Source organism: Coregonus lavaretus (assembly GCF_964263955.1).
Source record: "Coregonus lavaretus genome assembly, chromosome: 6".
Taxonomy (NCBI): Eukaryota; Metazoa; Chordata; class Actinopteri; order Salmoniformes; family Salmonidae; genus Coregonus; species Coregonus lavaretus.
Genome location: NC_139993.1, coordinates 64,316,418 through 64,338,535, shown reverse-complemented (window position 1 = coordinate 64,338,535; position 22,118 = coordinate 64,316,418). Strand labels below are relative to the sequence as shown.

The 22,118-nt window shown below is 45.3% G+C and overlaps 1 protein-coding gene across 2 annotated transcripts in view; it reads right to left on the bottom strand.

The window, feature by feature from the left end:
• Nucleotides 1-22,118, bottom strand: part of LOC311130250 (solute carrier organic anion transporter family member 2A1-like) — a 37,218-nt gene that overhangs the window by 8,604 nt on the left and 6,496 nt on the right. For both annotated transcript variants that reach the window (XM_084162954.1, XM_084162953.1), the window contains exons 2-9: nt 18,992-19,129; nt 18,486-18,648; nt 15,935-16,147; nt 13,809-13,907; nt 13,119-13,258; nt 11,853-11,922; nt 10,963-11,127; nt 1,541-1,736 (exon numbers count right to left, since the gene is read on the bottom strand). In XM_084162954.1, coding sequence (XP_084019080.1) covers nt 1,541-1,736; nt 10,963-11,127; nt 11,853-11,922; nt 13,119-13,258; nt 13,809-13,907; nt 15,935-16,147; nt 18,486-18,648; nt 18,992-19,129 — 1,184 coding nt within the window. The remainder of the gene's footprint in view (nt 1-1,540; nt 1,737-10,962; nt 11,128-11,852; nt 11,923-13,118; nt 13,259-13,808; nt 13,908-15,934; nt 16,148-18,485; nt 18,649-18,991; nt 19,130-22,118) is intronic.

Genomic DNA, 22,118 nt, shown 5'->3' with positions numbered 1-22,118 from the left:
GGAGAAAAGGGGGGTGCCAATTGATGATGCAAAGTGCATTGATCAGGTCACCAACCTGAAGAAATTCACAGAAAGGTGTAACAGCGATGGAGAGTTCAGTAATCTGCAAGCACACAAGAAGTGGACCAAATATTTTGAAAGGTCCAAAAGCATAGATTTTCATTCAGAGCTACTGAAGATTGCACAATTTTTCTTTGCTAAAAACTAAACTATTTTTATTTATTTGTTTGTTGTTATTCTATAGTTGAGGGCCAACAGTTGAATGGAAAGGATGTTTTACTTTATGTATTAAAGTTCAATAACATAGTTGCCTGGTTGTGAACGCATTTGTATTTACCACCCACTGCGGGTGTCCCTCTGCCCCCACTGTCCTCTTTTTTGAAAACTAAAATATGGTCACCCTAGCCCAACCAATCAGCGCCACACGGCCCAATCCACCAGGACACGGCCCAATCCACCAGGACACGGCCCAATCCACCAGGACACGGCCCAATCCACCAGGACACGGCCCAATCCACCAGGACATGGCCCAATCCACAAGGACACGGCCCAATCCACCAGGACACGGCCCAATTCACCAGGACACGGCCCAATTCACCAGGACACGGCCCAATCCACCAGGACACGGCCCAATCCACCAGGACACGGCCCAATCCACCAGGACACGGCCCAATCCACCAGGACACGGCCCAATCCACCAGGACACGGCCCAATCCACAAGGACACGGCCCAATCCACCAGGACACGGCCCAATCCACAAGGACACGGCCCAATCCACCAGGACACGGCCCAATCCACCAGGACATGGCCCAATCCACCAGGACACGGCCCAATCCACAAGGACATGGCCCAATCCACCAGGACATGGCCCAATCCACAAGGACACGACCCAATCCACCAGGACACGGCCCAATCCACCAGGACACGGCCCAATCCACCAGGACACGACCCAATCCACCAGGACACGACCCAATCCACCAGGACATGGCCCAATCCACCAGGACACGGCCCAATCCACCAGGACATGGCCCTATCCACCAGGACACGGCCCAATCCACCAGGACATGGCCCAATCCACCAGGACACGGCCCTATCAACCAGGACACGACCCAATCCACAAGGACATGACCCAATCCACCAGGACATGGCCCAATCCACCAGGACATGGCCCTATCAACCAGGACATGACCCAATCAGTCAGGACACGGCCCAATCCACCAGGACATGGCCCTATCAACCAGAACATGGCCCAATCCACCAGGACATGGCCCTATCAGTCAGGACACGGCCCTATCAACCAGGACACGACCCAATCCACAAGGACATGACCCAATCCACCAGGACACGGCCCAATCCACCAGGACATGGCCCTATCAACCAGGACATGACCCAATCAGTCAGGACACGGCCCAATCCACCAGGACATGGCCCTATCAACCAGAACATGGCCCAATCCACCAGGACATGGCCCTATCAGTCAGGACACGGCTCTCCAAAATGTAGCTGTTTGGCAAAGATGCAGATCCCTTCTCTGACTCACCCATGGGGTGTGTAGTTGACCTTGGCCACCCTCTGTGTGGGACAGCCCATGAAGAAGAGGGGGATGAGGAGGAGGACAGAGATGGAGAGCATGGCGACGGAGAAACGAGGGATGGTCTTCAGAGAGAGACCTGTCCTCTTCATGATGACTCCACCCACCAGCATCCCCACGGCAACGGACGGAAGGTTCACCGCACCTGAGAGGGAAGACAAGATTTGAGAGCAGAACTGATATAAATACTTTCTCTACAGTATGTATCTGTATACTATCTCTTTGTATCTGTATAGTGTATATATCTCTACATACAGAACTACAAAGACAGAGATAGTATGAAAGAGTGCTTAGCGAGCTACAGAATTTGATTTGACTTAACTAAAAGATAAGATCAACTTTATTGTCTCAGGCATACAAACGCTAGCCCTGGTTGCCAGTCTCTGTTCAGCTATTACATTCCACTTGGCACATGACACAGAGTACAAGTAGTGGTCCTCTGTAGCTCAATTGGTAGAGCATGGCGCTTGTAACGCCAGGGTAGTGGGTTCGATCCCCGGGACCACCCATACGTAAAAATGTATGCGCACATGACTGTAAGTCGCTTTGGATAAAAGCATCTGCTAAATGGCATATTATTATTATTATTATTACAGAGACTAGTCCCCAGATCAGAGCTGTGTGGCGAGACACCATTTGCCCCAGTACTTTTTAATCTGGTATGGCGCCGCCACACCATTTTGAAAGCAGCAGCACCAAACGCGTTTATCAGACATTCATTAGTTCACGTCATAGAAAAACATAGAAAAACTTTGCAATGAAAAAAAAAAAAAAGCAGGCATCTCATATTGAACAAGTTGACATAGTACCTCCCCCAATTTCAGCCCATTTGTTTTGTCTAGTGAATACAACCCTGAGCCTGGGATTTCACACGGTAAACCCCCCCCCCCCCCCACGCTCGCTGTGACAGGTGGATTCACTTGTCAACCGCGCCTCTCAACAACTAGGTTTGGTTGCACCAGCACCTCGTTGTTTGACTCTGCACTCCTGGTTGCCTGTCTTATGAGAGCGAACACAACCTTTCATGGAAAACAAGGTAGCTAAAGGGCCTTCAGAAAGTATTCACACCCCTTGACTTTTTACACATTTTGTTGTGTTACAGCCTGAATTGTAAATGTAGATTTCTTTTGTCACTGGCCCATCAATTCAAAGTGTAATTATGTTTTCAAAATTAAAATGAAAAGCTGAAATGTCTTGAGTCAATAAGTATTCAAACTCTTTGCTATAGCAATCTAAATAATTTCAGGAGTAAAAGTCTGCATGGTGAAGTTATTAATTACACTTTGGATGGTGTATCAATACACCCAGTCACTACAAAGATACAGGCGTCCTTCCTAACTCAGTTGCCGGAGAGGAAGGAAACCCCTCAGAGATTTCACCATGAGGCCAATGGTGACTTTAAAACAGTTACAGAGTTTAATGGCTGTGATAGGAGTAAACTGAGGATGGATCAACAACATTGTAGTTACTCCACAATAATAACCTAATTGACAGAGTGAAAAGAAGGAAGCCTGTACAAAATCAAAATATTCCAAAACATGCATCCTGTTTGCAACAAGACGCTAAATTAATACTGCAAAAAATGTGGCAAAGCAATTAACTTTTTGTCCTGAATACAAAGTGTTGTGTTTGAGGCAAATCCAATAGAACACATTACTGAGTATCACTATCCATATTTTCAAGCATAGTGTTGGCTGCATCATGTTATGGGAATGCTTCTAAACGTTAACGACTGCAGAGCTTTTCAGGATAAAAAATAAACTGAATGGATCTAAGCACAGGCAAAATCCTAGAGGGAAACCTGGTTCAGTTTTCTCTCCAACAGACACTGGGAGATGAATTCACCTTTCAGCAGGACAATAACCTAAAACACAAGGACAAATCTACACTGGAGTTGCTTACCAAGAAAACATTGAATGTTCCTGAGTGGCCAAGTTAAAGTTTTGACTTAAATCTGCTTGGAAATCTACGGCAAAACTTGAAAATGGTTGTCTAGCAATAATCAACAACCAATAAAGACTTACCCAGAAAGACTCACAGCTATAATCGCTGCCAAAGGTGATTCAAACATTTATTGACTCAGGAGTGGAAAAACGTATGTAAATGAGACATTTATGTATTTCATTTTCAATACATTTGCTCTAAAACTAGCTAGAATGATCCAATCTATAGCTCGCTAACAAAACTACTAGCGCTAGCTAGCTAGCTAGCTAGGTTGACGCAATCATGCAGCCAGCAGCTAACGTTAATAATTTAGACTCACTGAATAAATGTGTTTGGCACAGGATAAAGAAGATGAAACGATCTGCTGCTGCTGCTACCCAATGCCAAGGGATACTGAAGTTCCTGGAAAGGTTAGTCAGCCAGTTCGTTAGTCCAGTAATGTTGGCATGTTATTTCCACTGCTGGTGATTATTCACAAATGTTTGTCTACAATCTACAACTTCCGCCACAGAGCAGCCTACACAGACGATATGAACACATTGGTCCAACCATAACAGATGGATGGCTAATGGATGGATGGCTAATGGATGGATGGCTAATGGATGGATGGCTAATGGATGGATGGCTAATGGATGGATGGCTAATGGATGGATGGCTAATGGATGGATTCTAGCACCACCATAACTTTCACAAATACAGAAACAGGCAGCCATCACGGTGTCAGTCTTTTTCAACTAGCTAGTTCATAGTGACACCTACTGATATGAACTGGTAATGCAGGTTTGGGTAGAATAGAGTGCAACAGAATGAGTGACATTCAATAAAATCTACTTCATAAAAAGGGGGATATTATTTTCAATGAAAAAGTTGAAAGTAATTGATTTAATTATTGAATATATTGATTTTACAGGCAATCAGTACCTACAGTGTCAGTACCTACAGTGCCAGTGAACCAACCCGTGGTGGGCCAGATGGAGACCAGGACAACAACACAAGGTTAAAGTTTTTATGACTTACACATAAAACAACGTTGTTACAAAGTCTACTGTCTATAGTGTTAAATGTAACCCTGCCTTGTTACAGTCTGCTGTCTATAGTGTTAAATGTAACCCTGCCTTGTTACAGTCTGCTGTCTATAGTGTTAAATGTAACCCTGTCTTGTTACAGTCTACTGTCTATAGTGTTAAATGTAACCCTGTCTTGTTACAGTCTACTGTCTATAGTGTTAAATGTAACCCTGTCCCTTGTTACAGTCTACTGTCTATAGTGTTAAATGTAACCCTGCCTTGTTACAGTCTACTGTCTATAGTGTTAAATGTAACCCTGCCTTGTTACAGTCTATAGTGTTAAATGTAACCCTGCCTTGTTACAGTCTACTGTCTATAGTGTTAAATGTAACCCTGTCTTGTTACAGTCTACTGTCTATAGTGTTAAATGTAACCCTGTCCCTTGTTAGTCTACAGTCTATAGTGTTAAATGTAACCCTGCCTTGTTACAGTCTACTGTCTATAGTGCTAAATGTAACCCTGCCTTGTTACAGTCTACTGTCTATAGTGTTAAATGTAACCCTGCCTTGTTACAGTCTACTATCTATAGTGTTAAATGTAACCCTGCCTTGTTACAGTCTACTGTCTATAGTGTTAAATGTAACCCTGCCTTGTTACAGTCTACTGTCTATAGTGTTAAATGTAACCCTGCCTTGTTACAGTCTACTGTCTATAGTGTTAAATGTAACCCTGCCTTGTTACAGTCTACTGTCTATAGTGTTAAATGTAACCCTGCCTTGTTACAGTCTACTGTCTATAGTGTTAAATGTAACCCTGCCTTGTTACAGTCTACTGTCTATAGTGTTAAATGTAACCCTGCCTTGTTACAGTCTACTGTCTATAGTGTTAAATGTAACCCTGCCTTGTTACAGTCTACTGTCTATAGTGTTAAATGTAACCCTGCCTTGTTACAGTCTACTGTCTATAGTGTTAAATGTAACCCTGCCTTGTTACAGTCTACTGTCTATAGTGTTAAATGTAACCCTGCCTTGTTACAGTCTACTGTCTATAGTGTTAAATGTAACCCTGCCTTGTTACAGTCTACTGTCTATAGTGTTAAATGTAACCCTGCCTTGTTACAGTCTACTGTCTATAGTGTTAAATGTAACCCTGCCTTGTTACAGTCTACTGTCTATAGTGTTAAATGTAACCCTGCCTTGTTACAGTCTACTATCTATAGTGTTAAATGTAACCCTGCCTTGTTACAGTCTACTGTCTATAGTGTTAAATGTAACCCTGCCTTGTTACAGTCTACTGTCTATAGTGTTAAATGTAACCCTGCCTTGTTACAGTCTACTGTCTATAGTGTTAAATGTAACCCTGCCTTTTTACAGTCTACTGTCTATAGTGTTAAATGTAACCCTGCCTTGTTACAGTCTACTGTCTATAGTGTTAAATGTAACCCTGCCTTGTTACAGTCTACTGTCTATAGTGTTAAATGTAACCCTGCCTTGTTACAGTCTATAGTGTTAAATGTAACCCTGTCTTGTTACAGTCTACTGTCTATAGTGTTAAATGTAACCCTGTCCCTTGTTACAGTCTACTGTCTATAGTGTTAAATGTAACCCTGTCCCTTGTTACAGTCTACTGTCTATAGTGTTAAATGTAACCCTGCCTTGTTACAGTCTACTGTCTATAGTGTTAAATGTAACCCTGCCTTGTTACAGTCTACTGTCTATAGTGTTAAATGTAACCCTGCCTTGTTACAGTCTATAGTGTTAAATGTAACCCTGTCTTGTTACAGTCTACTGTCTATAGTGTTAAATGTAACCCTGTCTTGTTACAGTCTACTGTCTATAGTGTTAAATGTAACCCTGTCCCTTGTTACAGTCTACTGTCTATAGTGTTAAATGTAACCCTGCCTTGTTACAGTCTACTGTCTATAGTGTTAAATGTAACCCTGTCTTGTTACAGTCTACTGTCTATAGTGTTAAATGTAACCCTGCCTTGTTACAGTCTACTGTCTATAGTGTTAAATGTAACCCTGCCTTGTTACAGTCTATAGTGTTAAATGTAACCCTGTCTTGTTACAGTCTACTGTCTATAGTGTTAAATGTAACCCTGTCTTGTTACAAAGTCTACTGTCTATAGTGTTAAATGTAACCCTGTCTTGTTACAAAGTCTACTGTCTATAGTGTTAAATGTAACCCTGCCTTGTTACAGTCTACTGTCTATAGTGTTAAATGTAACCCTGCCTTGTTACAGTCTACTGTCTATAGTGTTAAATGTAACCCTGCCTTGTTACAGTCTATAGTGTTAAATGTAACCCTGCCTTACATAAAGCTGACAGAATGAATCATTCCAGAAGAGCACTGTAATCAGATGAAACAAATAATAGGTTTTATGATATAGAATTCAAACACTTTTCTACATTGTGTGTGAGTGAAATGAATATTTAAAAGACATTGTAACCGTTGTTTGCGTAACGCTCAGCCCTGCTATAGCAGTTCAATAAACTCCAGAGTATGTTGTCCATGGAAGCGGTTGTCTCTCTGGCTCTTTAGATATCAGATTCAGAATGAATGTGGTAGTTTGAAGGGTTTGATCCACCTTAGGCCAGGAGCGTTTCCAATTCACATGACCTGACGAGAAAACCCCCCAGCCCTATAGTCATTGCACAGTAATGTAAAAAGGGGAAGCCATCTATAATAATAATATTTTGTAATAACCTACGAACAGGACCCAGAGTTTTACCCGACCAGGTCGGTCATGAGATCAGAAAAAAATTCCAGGCCCCCAGAAAAGTATGAATTTTGCCACACCACTTTTGAACCTGTGGTGCCATCTCCGACCCAGACTATACAAAGCGCTGCAGCTCCCACAGATGAATGCTTAGACAGGACTAGACACCAGAGATGATACAGTTTCAACGCTCACTCTCTACCAGCATCCTCACACAGCCTTTTCACACCATAACAGTTGTCATTCATCCACAACTACAGTGTGTTCATCTCTTCGATGTAAACCGTAATCAGAACAATCCCAAGTGAAGAACAGATATCTGTGTCTTCATCTCCGTGCCAACTGTAACCCATGCCAACTGTAACCCGTGCCAACTGCAACCCATGCCAACTGATCAATATCAGCTGTAGAGTAGGGTAAAGAGCTGGTAGGATCAGATACACCATAATGCATCTGTTCCACATAGATGCGGTAAAGGGGTCGATTGAATGCAGACCGTTCCATTGATCCGATTGGCGCACATTCAACAAATCTGATTTAACAAAGTGGAAATTCGTAAAATCTGTCATGACTGATGTATTGTCACAGGCCCACAATGTGGTTACTTAAGTCTGATGTGGGTATATTTGGCTGTTTTCGCTGCACAACATGTAGAAGTGGTCTCTTTTCAGGTTTAGAAGAACAGACTGCTAAACGCTAACTCCCGTTCATATAAGCTGGTTAGCATAGCTAGCATACAGAAATCGGCGGTGGTAGTCAGTCCTGTGGTCCTCTGTAGCTCAGCTGGTAGAGCACGGCGCTTGTAACGCCAAGGTAGTGGGTTCGATCCCCGGGACCACCCCCATACGTAAAAATGTATGCACACATGACTGTAAGTCGCTTTGGATAAAAGCGTCTGCTAAATGGCATATTATTATTATTATTTTTAATTGTAATGCAGTTGATTGGTAAACGATGACCTGAACATGTGTGGGGGTTGACATCCATCCATACAATATACTCCGATTTTGACCTCAACATAGTGTGAAAGACACATACAACAGAATAGGCTAAATGTAGGTTAATTTAGCTGAGGGGGGGGGGGGGGGGGGGGGGGCAATGAGGAGATTCGGGATGTTTCCCCCACGGCCCTTTTCACCACACGTTTCCAGGTCAATTCCACTGTTTCGGTCGAGTTCGATTGACATCTTTACCGCATCTATAGTCGATCAATAAAGAAACAGACATACTAGCTCCTCTGTTCAACATAGTGTGTATATGAAGGCCTGCGTCGGACAAATGCAAAGCAGCTAGCGAGGTACTGCTCTGTGGCAGCTGCCATGGGCAGCCTTAACGGACTGGAGAACAAAGGTGCTTTCTGTTTCCATAAGTGGTCCACATATCCATGTTTGAATCCTTCTCAACTGTAATGTGATTTGTGGATTCAAATAAAGTGTTTAAAATGTGTGTGTGTGTGTGTGTGTGTGTGTGTGTGTGTGTGTCTCTCTGTTTGTCTGTGTGGTGAGTATGTGTCGGCATGTACGTCCGTTGTGTGTGTGTGTGTTCTACTGACCAATGAGGAGGCTGATGGAAGCTCTGGTTGGTGCTGTACTGACCTATGAGGAGGCTGCTGTATGCGGCGGTGGTGCTGTACTGACCAATGAGGAGGCTGCTGTATGCGGCGGTGGTGCTGTACTGACCTATGAGGAGGCTGCTATATGCGGCGGTGGTGCTGTACTGACCAATGAGGAGGCTGCTATATGCGGCGGTGGTGCTGTACTGACCAATGAGGAGGCTGCTGTATGCGGCGGTGGTGCTGTACTGACCTATGAGGAGGCTGCTGTAAGCGGCGGTGGTGCTGTACTGACCAATGAGGAGGCTGCTGGAAGCTCTGGTTGGTGCTGTACTTACTTACTTACTTTATTGTCCCCATGGGGAAATTTTGTTGCAGTGTCATGTACACATTTAAAGTGGCGTTAAATACAAAACAAGATTGACAATACAACTTTCAATAACAGTCACGCACCAATAAAAGTAAGAAATAAGAAATAAAACATTTAAAACATTTAAAACAAAGACTAGCCTGCTGGCCTTACGGGGTCAATGGGAACATTTGCCCGAGCTATTTAAGAGGGATATCACACCTGGCACAAATGATTGTCTCGTTCTATTTTTCCTGCTGAGGGGTGCCCTATACCTACGCCCAGAGGGGAGTAATTCAAAGTCCAGGTACAGGGGGTGACTTGGGTCTAAAATGATTTTGTGAGCCTTACGGAGGGCCCTGACCTTAAAGATCTCATCCAGGCCTGTCTGTTTGACTCCAAGTACCTTACTTGCTGTGGTAATAATCCTTCTCAGCATGTTTCTCTGACTGACAGTGGCATTGCCAAACCAACAAACAATACAAAAAGTTAAAATACTCTCAATAAAGGATTTGTAAAACAGAGTCAATATAGTACAGTCTATATTAAAAGAACCCAACTTTTTTAGAAAGTACAGTCTCTGTTGGCTCTTTTTGTAGATCTGGTCTGTACATTTACTCCACTGAAGCTTACTGTCCAAAAAGACACCCAGATATTTATATTCCTCTACAATTTCTATATTCTGGCCTCTGATAGATGTTGCAGAGGTAGGTGTTGTACGCTTCCTGAAGTCTATGCACATCTCTTTGGTCTTGTTAGTATTGAGGACCAAGTGTGATTCCTCACACCACTCTACAAAGTCATCTAGGACCGGGCCATGATGTTCCTCGTCATCATGCAACAGGCTGATCAAGGCAGTGTCATCAGCGAACTTAACGAGGTGTCTGTCAGTATGGGAACTAGTACAACTATTAGTGTACAAGATGTACAGAAGTGGGGACAAAACACATCCCTGAGGAGAGCCTGTGTTGGTATTGCGTATATCCGACACATGGGGACCTATTTTGACTCGCTGTGAGCGTTGGCTCAGGAAGTCCAACAGCCACAAAACCAGCCCCCCATCTAAGGAAAAGTCCCGAATGAGTCTCTGTGCCAGAATGTAAGGCTGGATTGTGTTGAAGGCAGAAGAAAAGTCAACAAACAGAACCCTGACATGAGATTTGGCACCTTCTAGATGTCTATAGACCATGTTAAGGAGGGTAAGAATGGCATCATCAACTCCTCTGCTGGTCTGATAGGCAAACTGAAATGGGTCGAGGAGCTTCTGGGTGACACTGAGAATATGACTTTTCACAATTTTCTCAAGGCATTTCATAACTAAGGATGTCAAAGCGACAGGGCGATAGTCATTCAGCACAGAGGGATTTGATACTTTAGGAATTGGTATAATTATTGATTTTTTCCACAATACTGGAACGTGTTGCTGGTTGAGTGAAGATTGGAAAATGTCTGTAAAAACACCAGCCAGTTGTTCAGCACAGTGCTTTAACACATGCCCACTTATTTTGTCTGGGCCTGGGCTTTTGTATGTGTTACATCCACTGAACAACTTTAGAACATCAGACTGTTGAACAACAACTCTCTCAAACATTTGTAATGATGCTTTCATTTGTTTTACCTCCGACACAAAGTTGTCTGATTCAAATCTTGAGAAGAAAACATTCAGTTCATTAGCCATGTTCTGGCCCTCATATCCCCCAAGGTCAGCACTGGTTTTTCCCCTGCCTATATGGGGGGCACTAGCCATGGATTTAATCCCTTGCCAGGCCACCCTTGCGTTTCCTGAGGAGTTACTGACCTATGAGGAGGCTGCTGTATGCGGCGGTGGTGCTGTACTGTCTCTCCAGGAACTTGGTGAGGAAGGTGGCAAGGCCAGCGATGACTGAAGAGAAACAGCACTGAGACAGGACCAACAGCAGGAACAGAGGACTGAGGAGCATCCGAACAAACAGTCTGGGGAACACTGGGGAGAGAGGAACAGAGAGAATACACAGAGACACACAGAGACACACACAGAGAGACACACACACACACAGAGACACACAGAGACACACACACACACACAGAGACACACAGAGACACACACACACAGAGACACATACACACACACAGAGACACAGAGACACATACATACAGACACACATACATACACACACACAGAGACACATACATACACACACACACACACACACACAGAGACACACACACACACAGAGACACATACATACACACACACACACACACACACACAGAGACACACACACACACAGAGACACATACATACACACATACACACACACAGAGACACATACACACACACAGAGACACATACATACACACACACACAAACACAGAGACACATACAGACACACACACACACGCAACACGGACGGACACACAAATAAATGAGTCCGTTAACTAAGGAATACTGTAGCTACCAGACAGACTCTCTGTGAAATCCTATAAAACACACAATACAACTATACAATTCAAGTATGGAACAAGTTTCTCAAAACAATGGTCAGAGGGACTGGTACAAACAAGAAAGACTAAATCTCATAGCGATGGAAAGTTTTAGCGGCGTTGTTGTAATCACGCCTGGCAGCAATATTTACAAATGTGTCCAAGTGTGTTAGTGGATCAGCCAATGGCTACATCTGCCAGCCAGTCTGGATACAGAGGACTTACTCTTAAGGAAATCAAGCAGTGAGAACTCGGGCTTCTTGGAGTCTTCATTCTGAATGTCAGTTCCACACGCCTAGGAAATGAGACATTCGGGTTGAAGTATGGCAGAAACAATGCATGCATAATTTGAGCTTTTATTTTGGAAAATGTAGTTTTGGATGGGTGAAGAAAGCAAAAGAACAGCTGTTTTTATTTCATTATTCAATAAAAGTTTCCAGGTCAACTTTGTTTCATACAGCTGGATCAGCCAAAATGCCAGAGGGAGAGAGCGAGAGAGAGAGAGAGAGAGAATCTTGATATACCAGTACACCCCCTGGACAGGACGCTAGTCTATCTCCTGTTTATGTAGTGAGACAGCTTGATGTACAGTACACCCCCTGGACAGGACACTAGTCTATCTCCTGTTTCTGTAGTGATACAGCTTGATGTACCAGTACACCCCCTGGACAGGACGCTAGTCTATCTCCTGGTTCTGTAGTGAGGCAGCTTGATGTACAGTACACCCCCTGGACAGGACACTAGTCTATCTCCTGTTTCTGTAGTGAGACAGCTTGATGTACCAGTACACCCCCTGGACAGGACACTAGTCTATCTCCTGTTTCTGTAGTGAGACAGCTTGATATACCAGTGCACCCCCTGGACAGGACACTAGTCTATCTCCTGTTTCTGTAGTGAGACAGCTTGATATACCAGTACACCCCTTGGACAGAACACTAGCCTATCTCCTGTTTCTGTAGTGAGACAGCTTGATATACCAGTACACCCCCTGGACAGGACGCTAGTCTAGGCCCTGCTATGTGTTATAGGTCTAAGCTTTAATACAGCACTCCATCTTAGTTCATTTCAACCAACAGAGACAGCTACAGTAACGTAATCAGTTGCACTGCTGGCTCCTTTTAAGCTATAGGTTTTCACGTCGTTCAATATAATGAAATACAATAATACATTTTATATTAGTGTCCGGGCCCAGGTCTTACAACCTTAACTCCTCCCCTGAGGAAGATAGTATTCTCAGAAGAGGAATTATTAAGTGAACTACCGTAGCACTGCTTTCTCCTTGGTTTTGGGGAGGTCGTGTACTAGGGAATTTCAGTGACACCTTATTTGACACATATCCAACATAAAGACTTCGTAAAACATTCATTAGCATTTATGTCAGCATCCCAAATGACAGCCTAGTCTCTTAAGGGCCCTGGTCAAAGGTAGTTCACTATATAGGGAATAGGGGTGCAATTTAGGACACAACTTCAGCGACGGAGTGTTACCTACATTGCCTTCCAGCGGCATGCTGCGAGGAAAGAAGAAGTATGGGATGGAGGTCAGAGCTAAGCTGGCAGAGGAGATGAGGAGGCCCATCCACCAAGCACCCACCCAGCGAGGGTCTGCAGGGGCCAGCTCAGCATTGGTGACTGGAGAGAGGAGAGAGGAGAGAGGAAAGTCAGAGGGAGGGTGGAATGGTGAGGGGGAGAGAGAAAGAGACAGACAAAAAGAAAGACAGAAACAGATCGAGATCGTAAGAGAGAGACCAAGGCAGGGACAGGGACAGAGACAGAGACAGGGACAGGGACAGAGAGACAGACAGGGACAGAGAGAGAGACAGACAGGGACAGGGACAGAGAGAGAGAGAGACAGAGAGAGAGACAGAGACAGAGAGACAGGGACAGGGACAGAGAGAGACCGAGACAGGGACAGAGACAGGGACAGAGAGAGACAGAGAGACAGGGACAGGGACAGAGACAGAGACAGAGACAGGGACAGGGACAGGGACAGGGACAGGGAGACAGAGACAGGGACAGGGACAGGGACAGAGACAGGGACAGCGACAGAGACAGGGACAGGGACAGATCGATGACAGCTCTAACCCGCCACACAACCTCTGCCACCAATGTAACGATCCAAACCCAGTATCTACTGGAACCAGATCTGTCCACCATGTAACAACCTAAACCCAGTACCTACCTGAGCCGGTTCTGTCCACGTCCACATAGATCCTCAGCATGACGGAGCCCAGCAGGAACCCAAAGGCAGGTCCAAACACAGACATAGCAAACAGGATGGCTGGGGAGAAAAGAGACAGTCAAGGTATTTTTCTTTTAGCAGGTCAGTTGACTGAGAACACATTCTCATTTACAGCAACGACCTGGGGAATAGTTACAGGGAAGAGAAGGGGGGATGAATGAGCCAATTGGAAGCTGGGGATGATTAGGTGACCATGATGGTATGAGGGCCAGATTGGGAATTTAGCCAGGACACCGGGGTTAACACCCCTACTCTTACGATAAGTGCCATGGGATCTTCAGAGAGTCAGGACACCCGTTTAACGTCCCATCCGAAAGACGGCACCCTACCACAGGGCAATGTCCCCAATCACTGCCCTGGGGCATTGTTTTAGACCAGAGAAAATAATGCCTCGTACTGGCCCTCCAACACAACTTCCAGCAGGCCTCCCATCCAGGGACTGACCAGGGGGATGCAGGGTGGTATGCAGCTGTCATTGTGTCAACACAACTTCCAGCAGCATCTGGCCTCCCATCCAGGGACTGACCAGGGGGATGCAGGGTGGTATGACCAGGGGGATGCAGGGTGGTATGACCAGGGGGATGCAGGGTGGTATGACCAGGGGGATGCAGGGTGGTATGACCAGGGGGATGCAGGGTGGTATGACCAGGGGGATGCAGGGTGGTATGCAGCTGTCATTGTGTCTGTTATTTATTATTATACTAGTGTTCCAGTAAGCTGCAGGCCTCTTACCCACACTACCGTTCAAAAGTTTGGGATCACTTAGAAATGTCCTTGTTTTAAAAAGAAAAGCAATTTTTTTGTCCATTAAAATAACATAAAATTGATCAGAAATACAGTGTAGACATTGTTAATGTTGTAAATGGCTATTGTAGCTGGGAACAGCTGATTTTTTAAATGGAATATCTACATAGGCGTACAGAGGCCCATTATCAGCAACCCATCAGTCGTTAAATAGTACCCGCAAAACACCAGTCTCAACGTCAACAGTGAAGAGGCGACTCCAGGATGCTGACCTTCTAGGCAGAGTTGCAAAGAAAAAGCCATATCTCAGACTGGCCAATAAAAAGAAAGGATTAAGATGGGCAGTCTGAGATATGGCTTTTTCTATGAAACTGCCTAGAAGGTCAGCATCCCGGAGTCGCCTCTGCACTGTTGACGTTGAGACTGGTGTTTTGCAGGTTCTATTTAATGAAGCTGCCAGTTGAAGACCTGTGAGGCGTCTGTTTCTCAAACTAGATACTCTAATGTATATGTCCTCTTGCTCAATTGTGCACCGGGGCCTCCCACTCCTCTTTCTATTCTGGTTAGAGCCAGTTTGCGCTGTTCTGTGAAGGGAGTAGTACACAGCGTTGTATGAGATCTTCCGTTTCTTGGTAATTTCTCGCATGGAATAGCCTTCATTTTTCAGAACAAGAATAGACTGACGAGTTTCAGAAGAAAGTAATTTTCTTCTGGCCATTTTGAGCCTGTTATCGAACCCACAATTGATGATGCTCCAGATACTCAACTAGTCTCAAGAAGGCCAGTTTTATTGCTTCTTCAATCAGCACAGTTTTCAGCTGTGCTTTTTCTGATCAATTTGATGTTATTTTAATGGACAAAAAAAATGCTTTTCTTTCAAAAAAACAAGGACATTTCTAAGTGACCCCAAACTTTTGAACGGTAGTGTATGTAGAGGGACTAGTGTTTCAGTAATCTACAGGCCTCTTACCAATGTAGAGGGACTAGTGTTTCAGTAAGCTACAGGCCTCTTACCTATGTAGAGGGACTAGTGTTTCAGTAATCTACAGGCCTCTTACCAATGTAGAGGGACTAGTGTTTCAGTAATCGACAGGCCTCTTACCTATGTAGAGGGACTAGTGTTTCAGTAATCTACAGGCCTCTTACCTATGTAGAGGGACTAGTGTTTCAGTAAGCTACAGGCCTCTTACCAATGTAGAGGGACTAGTGTTTCAGTAATCTACAGGCCTCTTACCTATGTAGAGGGACTAGTGTTTCAGTAATCTACAGGCCTCTTACCAATGTAGAGGGACTAGTGTTTCAGTAATCTACAGGCCTCTTACCAATGTAGAGGGGGGAGTTGCCTTGTCCGGCGAAGTCATCCACATAAGAGATACCAAAGGGTTGTATGGGAACAGACCCCACCCCGAACAGCAGCTGAGCTATAGCCATGAGCAGCCACAGGTTATTGGTGTCTGCTATACGTTTGGTCTCTGCTTTCCCACAGGCCTCTGTCCCGTTGGAGGTACCCTGCAGTGAACACAGGTCTTGGCGATCTGGAGAAAACACACACACACACACACACACAGTTAATTACAGGCTCGTGAACTATACACACAGCTGAGTTAATGTTCCTGGAGTTTCATTTGACCCTTCAGTGGATACAATGAGGAGACCAGCCAGCCAGAGTACTGTGTGTGTGTGTGTGTGTGTGTGTGTGTGTGTGTGTGTGTGTGTGTGTGTGTGTGTGTGTGTGTGTGTGTGTGTGTGTGTGTGTGTGTGTGTGTGTGTGTGTGTGTGTGTGTGTGTGTGTGTTGTATGTGTGTGTGTGTGTAATGAAAGTGAACAGAGCTCTGAGTTAAATCAACTGCCTGGGAGACAGTCCTAATCTTTTGGGCTTTCCTGGAGTACTCAGAGATTAACATTTTCCATATGATTTATGCTGATCGGGTTCAGCTAGAGAGCACCTGCAGCCCAGGCTGGCTCTCACAATCCACCACTCTAAATCCATCCACCACTCTAAATCCATCCACCACTCTAAATCCATCCGCCACTCTAAATCCATCCGCCACTCTAAATCCATCCGCCACTCTAAATCCATCATGCCACTCTAAATCCATCATGCCACTTTAAATCCATCCACCACTCTAAATCCATCCATTCACTCTAAATCCATCCATCCACTCTAAATCCATCCACCACTCTAAATCCATCCACCACTCTAAATCCATCCACCACTCTAAATCCATCCACCACTCTAAATCCATCATGCCACTTTAAATCCATCCGCCAGTCTAAATCCATCCATCCACTCTAAATCCATCCACTCTAAATCCATCCACCAGTCTAAATCCATCCATCCACTCTAAATCCATCCTGCCACTAAATCCATCCTGCCACTTTAAATCCATCCGCCAGTCTAAATCCATCCGCCAGTCTAAATCCATCCACCACTCTAAATCCATCCACCACTCTAAATCCATCCACCACTCTAAATCCATCATGCCACTTTAAATCCATCCATCCACTCTAAATCCATCATGCCACTTTAAATCCATCCATCCACTCTAAATCCATCCACCACTCTAAATCCATCCACCAGTCTAAATCCATCCATCCACTCGATGACAGGCTGAACCAGGTCCAACACACTGAGACTGCTGCTTTATAGAGACTGACTGTGGATGATACTTGCATTGCCATACACTAGGTTTTAAAACTCATGGGGCCAGTTTCCCGGACACAGCAATAGCCTAGTCCTGGAACAACAAACATTTTCAATGGAGACTTAGTCAGAGGTACACTACCGTTCAAAAGATTGGGGTCACTTAGAAATGTCCTTGTTTTCCATGAAAACATACATGAAATGAGTTTGAATAGGAAATATAGCAAAATGAATAGGAATCGTAGTCATTGACAAGGTTAGAAATAATGATTTTTAATTGAAATAATAATTGTGTCCTTCAAACTTTGCTTTCGTCAAATAATCCTCCATTTTCAGCAATTACAGCCTTGCAGACATTTGGCATTTCTAGTTGTCAATTTGTTGAGGTAATCTGAAGAAATTTCACCCCATGCTTCCTGAAGCACCTCCCACAAGTTGGATTGGCTTGATGGGCACTTCTTACGTACCATACGGTCAAGCTGCTCCCACAACAGCTCAATAGGGTTGAGATCCGGTGACTGTGCTGGCCACTCCATTATAGACAGAATACCAGCTGACTGGTTCTTCCCTAAATAGTTATTGCATAGTTTGGAGCTGTGCTTTGGGTCATTGTCCTGTTGTAGGAGGAAATTGGCTCCAATCAAGCCCCTTCCACAGTTGAGGACCTGTGAGGCGTCTGTTTCTCAAACTAGACACTGATGTATTTGTCCTCTTGCTCAGTTGTGCACCGGGGCCTCCCACTCCTCTTTCTATTCTGGTTAGAGCCAGTTTGCGCTGTTCTGTGAAGGGAGTAGTACACATCGTTGTACGAGATCTTCAGTTTCTTGGCAATTTCTCGCATGGAATAGCCTTCATTTCTCAGAACAAGAATAGACTGACAAGTTTCAGAAGAAAGTTATTTTTTTCTGGCCATTTTGAGCCTGTAATCGAACCCACAATTGCTGATGCTCCAGATACTCAACTAGTCTCAAGAAGGACAGTTTTATTGCTTCTTTAATCAGCACAACAGTTTTCAGCTGTGCTAACATAATTGCAAAAGGGATTTCTAATGATCAATTAGCCTTTTAAAATGATAAACTTGGATTAGCAAACACAATGTGCCATTGGAACACAGGACTGATGGTTTCATTTCTAAGGGACCCCAAACTTTTGAACGGTAGTGTATATCCTTGGTATTGCGGAAAACGATTGTAGCTGTAATAGAGATATATTTAATCCCTAGATCTTACCATGTATGGCAGAGTCGTACTCATAGGGCTGGGACAGGAAGTGAGGTAGGGCCAGGATCAGAGCACTGATGGACATCAGTAGACCACCCAGTCCAATGAGACGAGGCCGATGGACCCTGCTGCCCAGGTAACTCACAAACACTATCAAAACTGTGTTCCCCACCTAGTGGGAGGAAGGGAGGGACAGCGAGGGGGGGGGGGGGGGAGAGAGAGAGAGAGAGAGAGAGAGAGAGAGAGAGAGAGAGAGAGAGTGGGTCAAGTCCTTCTGACCAGGAGGATACAGTAGCAATGCACGGTCAGTGAATGGCTGCTTGTTTTCTACTTGTTATCTAGGAGCAGGGATCCGACAGCACTTCAACAAAAGCAGGTGGCATATTCATATAATACTAATATAATAAGTCAGATCACAACACCATCCAAGTGCTTGTGCATTTCTACTCTTTCAGTACCACATGAGATTAATCTAACATGAGTTTACTGTGCTGTGGTTACTGGTTGGCTCCTACCTCGTGCAGAGAGGAGATGGTGCCAGAGGAGAAACTGCTGAGGCCGAAGCGTCTCTCGATGGTGGTGATGGTGCTCTTAAAGTAGGAGCTGTACAGGAGCTGGGTTAGCTGCAGCAGGCCATGACACAGCACAAACAGCTAGAGAGAGAGAGAGATAATCTGTTAGAGAGGAGAGAGAGAGGAGAGAGAGAGAGAGAGAGAAAGAGAAAGAGAGCTAGAGTTGAAAGAGAAAGAGAGAGGGGAGAGAGAGAGAGAGAGAGAGAGAGAGCGAGAGAGAGAGAGAGAGCGAGAGAGAGAGAGAGAGAGCGAGAGAGCGAGAGAGGGAGAGAGGGAGAGAGAGCGAGAGAGGGAGAGAGAGCGAGAGAGGGAGAGAGAGGGAGAGAGAGCGAGAGAGAGCGAGAGAGAGGGAGAGAGAGCGAGAGAGAGCGAGAGAGAGCGAGAGAGGGAGAGAGAGCGAGAGAGAGCGAAAGAGAGAGAGCGAGAGAGGGAGAGAGACAGAGAGAGAGCGAGAGGGAGAGAGAGAGAGAGCGAGAGAGAGAAAGAGGAGAGAGAGCGAGAAGAGAGAGCGAGAGAGAGCGAGAAGAGAGAGCGAGAGAGAGAGAGCGAGAGAGCGAGCGAGAGAGAGCGAGAGAGCGAGCGAGAGAGAGCGAGAGAGAGAGCGAGAGAGAGCGAGAGAGAGCGAGAGAGAGCGAGAGAGAGCGAGAGAGAGAGCGAGAGAGAGAGCGAGAGAGAGCGAGAGAGAGAGCGAGAGAGAGAGCGAGAGAGAGAGCGAGAGAGAGAGCGAGAGAGAGAGCGAGAGAGAGAGCGAGAGCGAGAGAGAGAGCGAGAGAGAGAGCGAGAGAGAGAGCGAGAGAGAGCGAGAGAGAGCGAGAGAGAGCGAGAGAGAGCGAGAGAGAGCGAGAGAGAGCGAGAGAGAGCGAGAGAGAGAGCGAGAGGAGAGAGCGAGAGGAGAGAGAGAGAGAGAGGAGAGAGAGCGAGAGGAGAGAGAGCGAGAGAGATAGAGAAAGGTCTTAGAAAAACTAACAGGAAAAACATCTAGAAATCAGAGAGAGATGGTCTCTTAGAAATCGACAGGACAAAACACAGAGGGGACATAAAGTGCGAGATGGGGGTGGAGCCCAGGGCATCCAAGAATATGGAGATTGACCACAAGATGAGTAATAATTGTCATGCCGGTAACGTTTGAGCCCAAAGCTCATCAGCCAACTTATGCACTATGACGATTGACTTTACTCCTAATGATAGTCTCTAACATTAGAGACAATAGAGTGTTGCCGCAGCGACGGCAACAGCTGATACTGGGACCCTCAGAATACATAAAGGAGCCTGGTGCTGAGTGGCAGGTAGCCTAGTGGTTAAGAGAGTTGTGCCAGTAACCGAAAGGTCGCTGGTTCTGATCCCAGAGCCGACTAGGCGAAAAATCTGTCGATGTGCCCTTGAGCAAGGCACTTAACCCTAATTGCTCTTGTAAATTCGATCTGGATTAAGAGCATCTGCTAAATGACAACAAAAAAAAAATAGTTTTGCTGCAGCGACGGCAACAGTTGATACTGACTGTAACCCCCAGAACCACAAAGCTGCATGATGGCACAGAGGTTGATAACCCTGCCAGAGCTGCCGATGAAGTCCCTGAATTCTCCTGATTCATCTCTATTAAAAGGGCCACTCACACAGAGACAATGAAGTTAGCTAATGCAGCCGCAACTCCAACAGTTGATACTGTACACAGAGCTGCATAGCGGTGAACTCCTTGAATATAACCTAATTAATAGATTAAGCTGCATTAACGTTCACAATACAAATATCCAGACTGCATCTCCTGTCTGCGTCATGCAGGGTAGTCACATAATAATATAATATAATAATAATAATAATAAGCCATTTAGCAGACGCTTTTATCCAAAGCGACTTACAGTCATGCGTGCATTCATTGTTGTGTATGGGGTGGTCCCGGGGATCGAACCCACTACCTTGGCGTTCCAAGCGCCGTGCTCTACCAGCTGAGCTACAGAGGACCACATGACACGCACGCACGCGCACACACTCCCTCCCTCCCTCTAACCTGAGGTCTCCAGCCTCTGCTACAGTGGAGGAGAAACAAGCTATGGATGGACAGTCTTAATAAAGCCACTAGCCAGAGTACACAACACATCCAACATCAGCTGTCTAGTCCAGACCCAGTCTAATCTGAGTGTGTCTGAAAGAGAGTGTGACTTTTCCCCCCAGAGACGTACTGAAGTCTAAATCAACACCTTCATTGTCTGAAATGGAACCCTATTACCTACACTCTTGACTCTAGGGCCCTGGTAAAAAAGTAGTGGACTATCTAGGGAATAGGGTACCATTTGGGATGCACACAGAAAAAAAATAGCATTATGTTTGACTGTATCCATCATTAGCTCCTGACTGAGACGACAGACTCAGAGCTCTGTAACTAACAGCGGTTAAAACCCTGCCTGTTATAGCCCCAGCTGGTTGGCTGTGATTAGATCTGAAGACGCTGTAGGTCGCGGTTGTAAAATGGAAATTTGGAGTAGCAGTCAAAATGTTTTCAATTAGAAACTGAAGCTGTTAGCTAGCAGTTCGTAGCTGTTAGCAGCCTGTTAGCTAGCAGTTCTCAGCTGTTAGTAGTTTACCTTAGTTTACATTTCAGTCATTTAGCAGACGCTCTTATCCAGAGCGACTTACAGTTAGTGAGTGCATACATTATTTGTTTATACTGGCCCCCTGTGGGAATCGAACCCACAACCCTGGCGTTGCAAACGCCATGCTCTACCAACTGAGCTACATCCCTGCCGGCCATTCCCTCCCCTACCCTGGACGACGCTGGGCCAATTGTGCGCCGCCCCATGGGTCTCCCGGTCGCGGCCGGCTACGACAGAACCTGGATTCGAACCAGGATCTCTAGTGGCACAGCTAGCACTGCGATGCAGTGCCTTAGACCACTGTGCCACTCGGGAGACTCGGGAGACAGCTTTCCTGTTAGCTAGCAGTTCTCAGCTGTTAGTAGCCTGTTAGCTAGCAGTTCGCAGCTGTTAGTAGCCTGTTAGCTAGCAGTTCTCAGCTGTTAGCAGCCTGTTAGCTAGCAGTTCTCAGCTGTTAGCAGCCTGTTAGCTAGCAGTTCTCA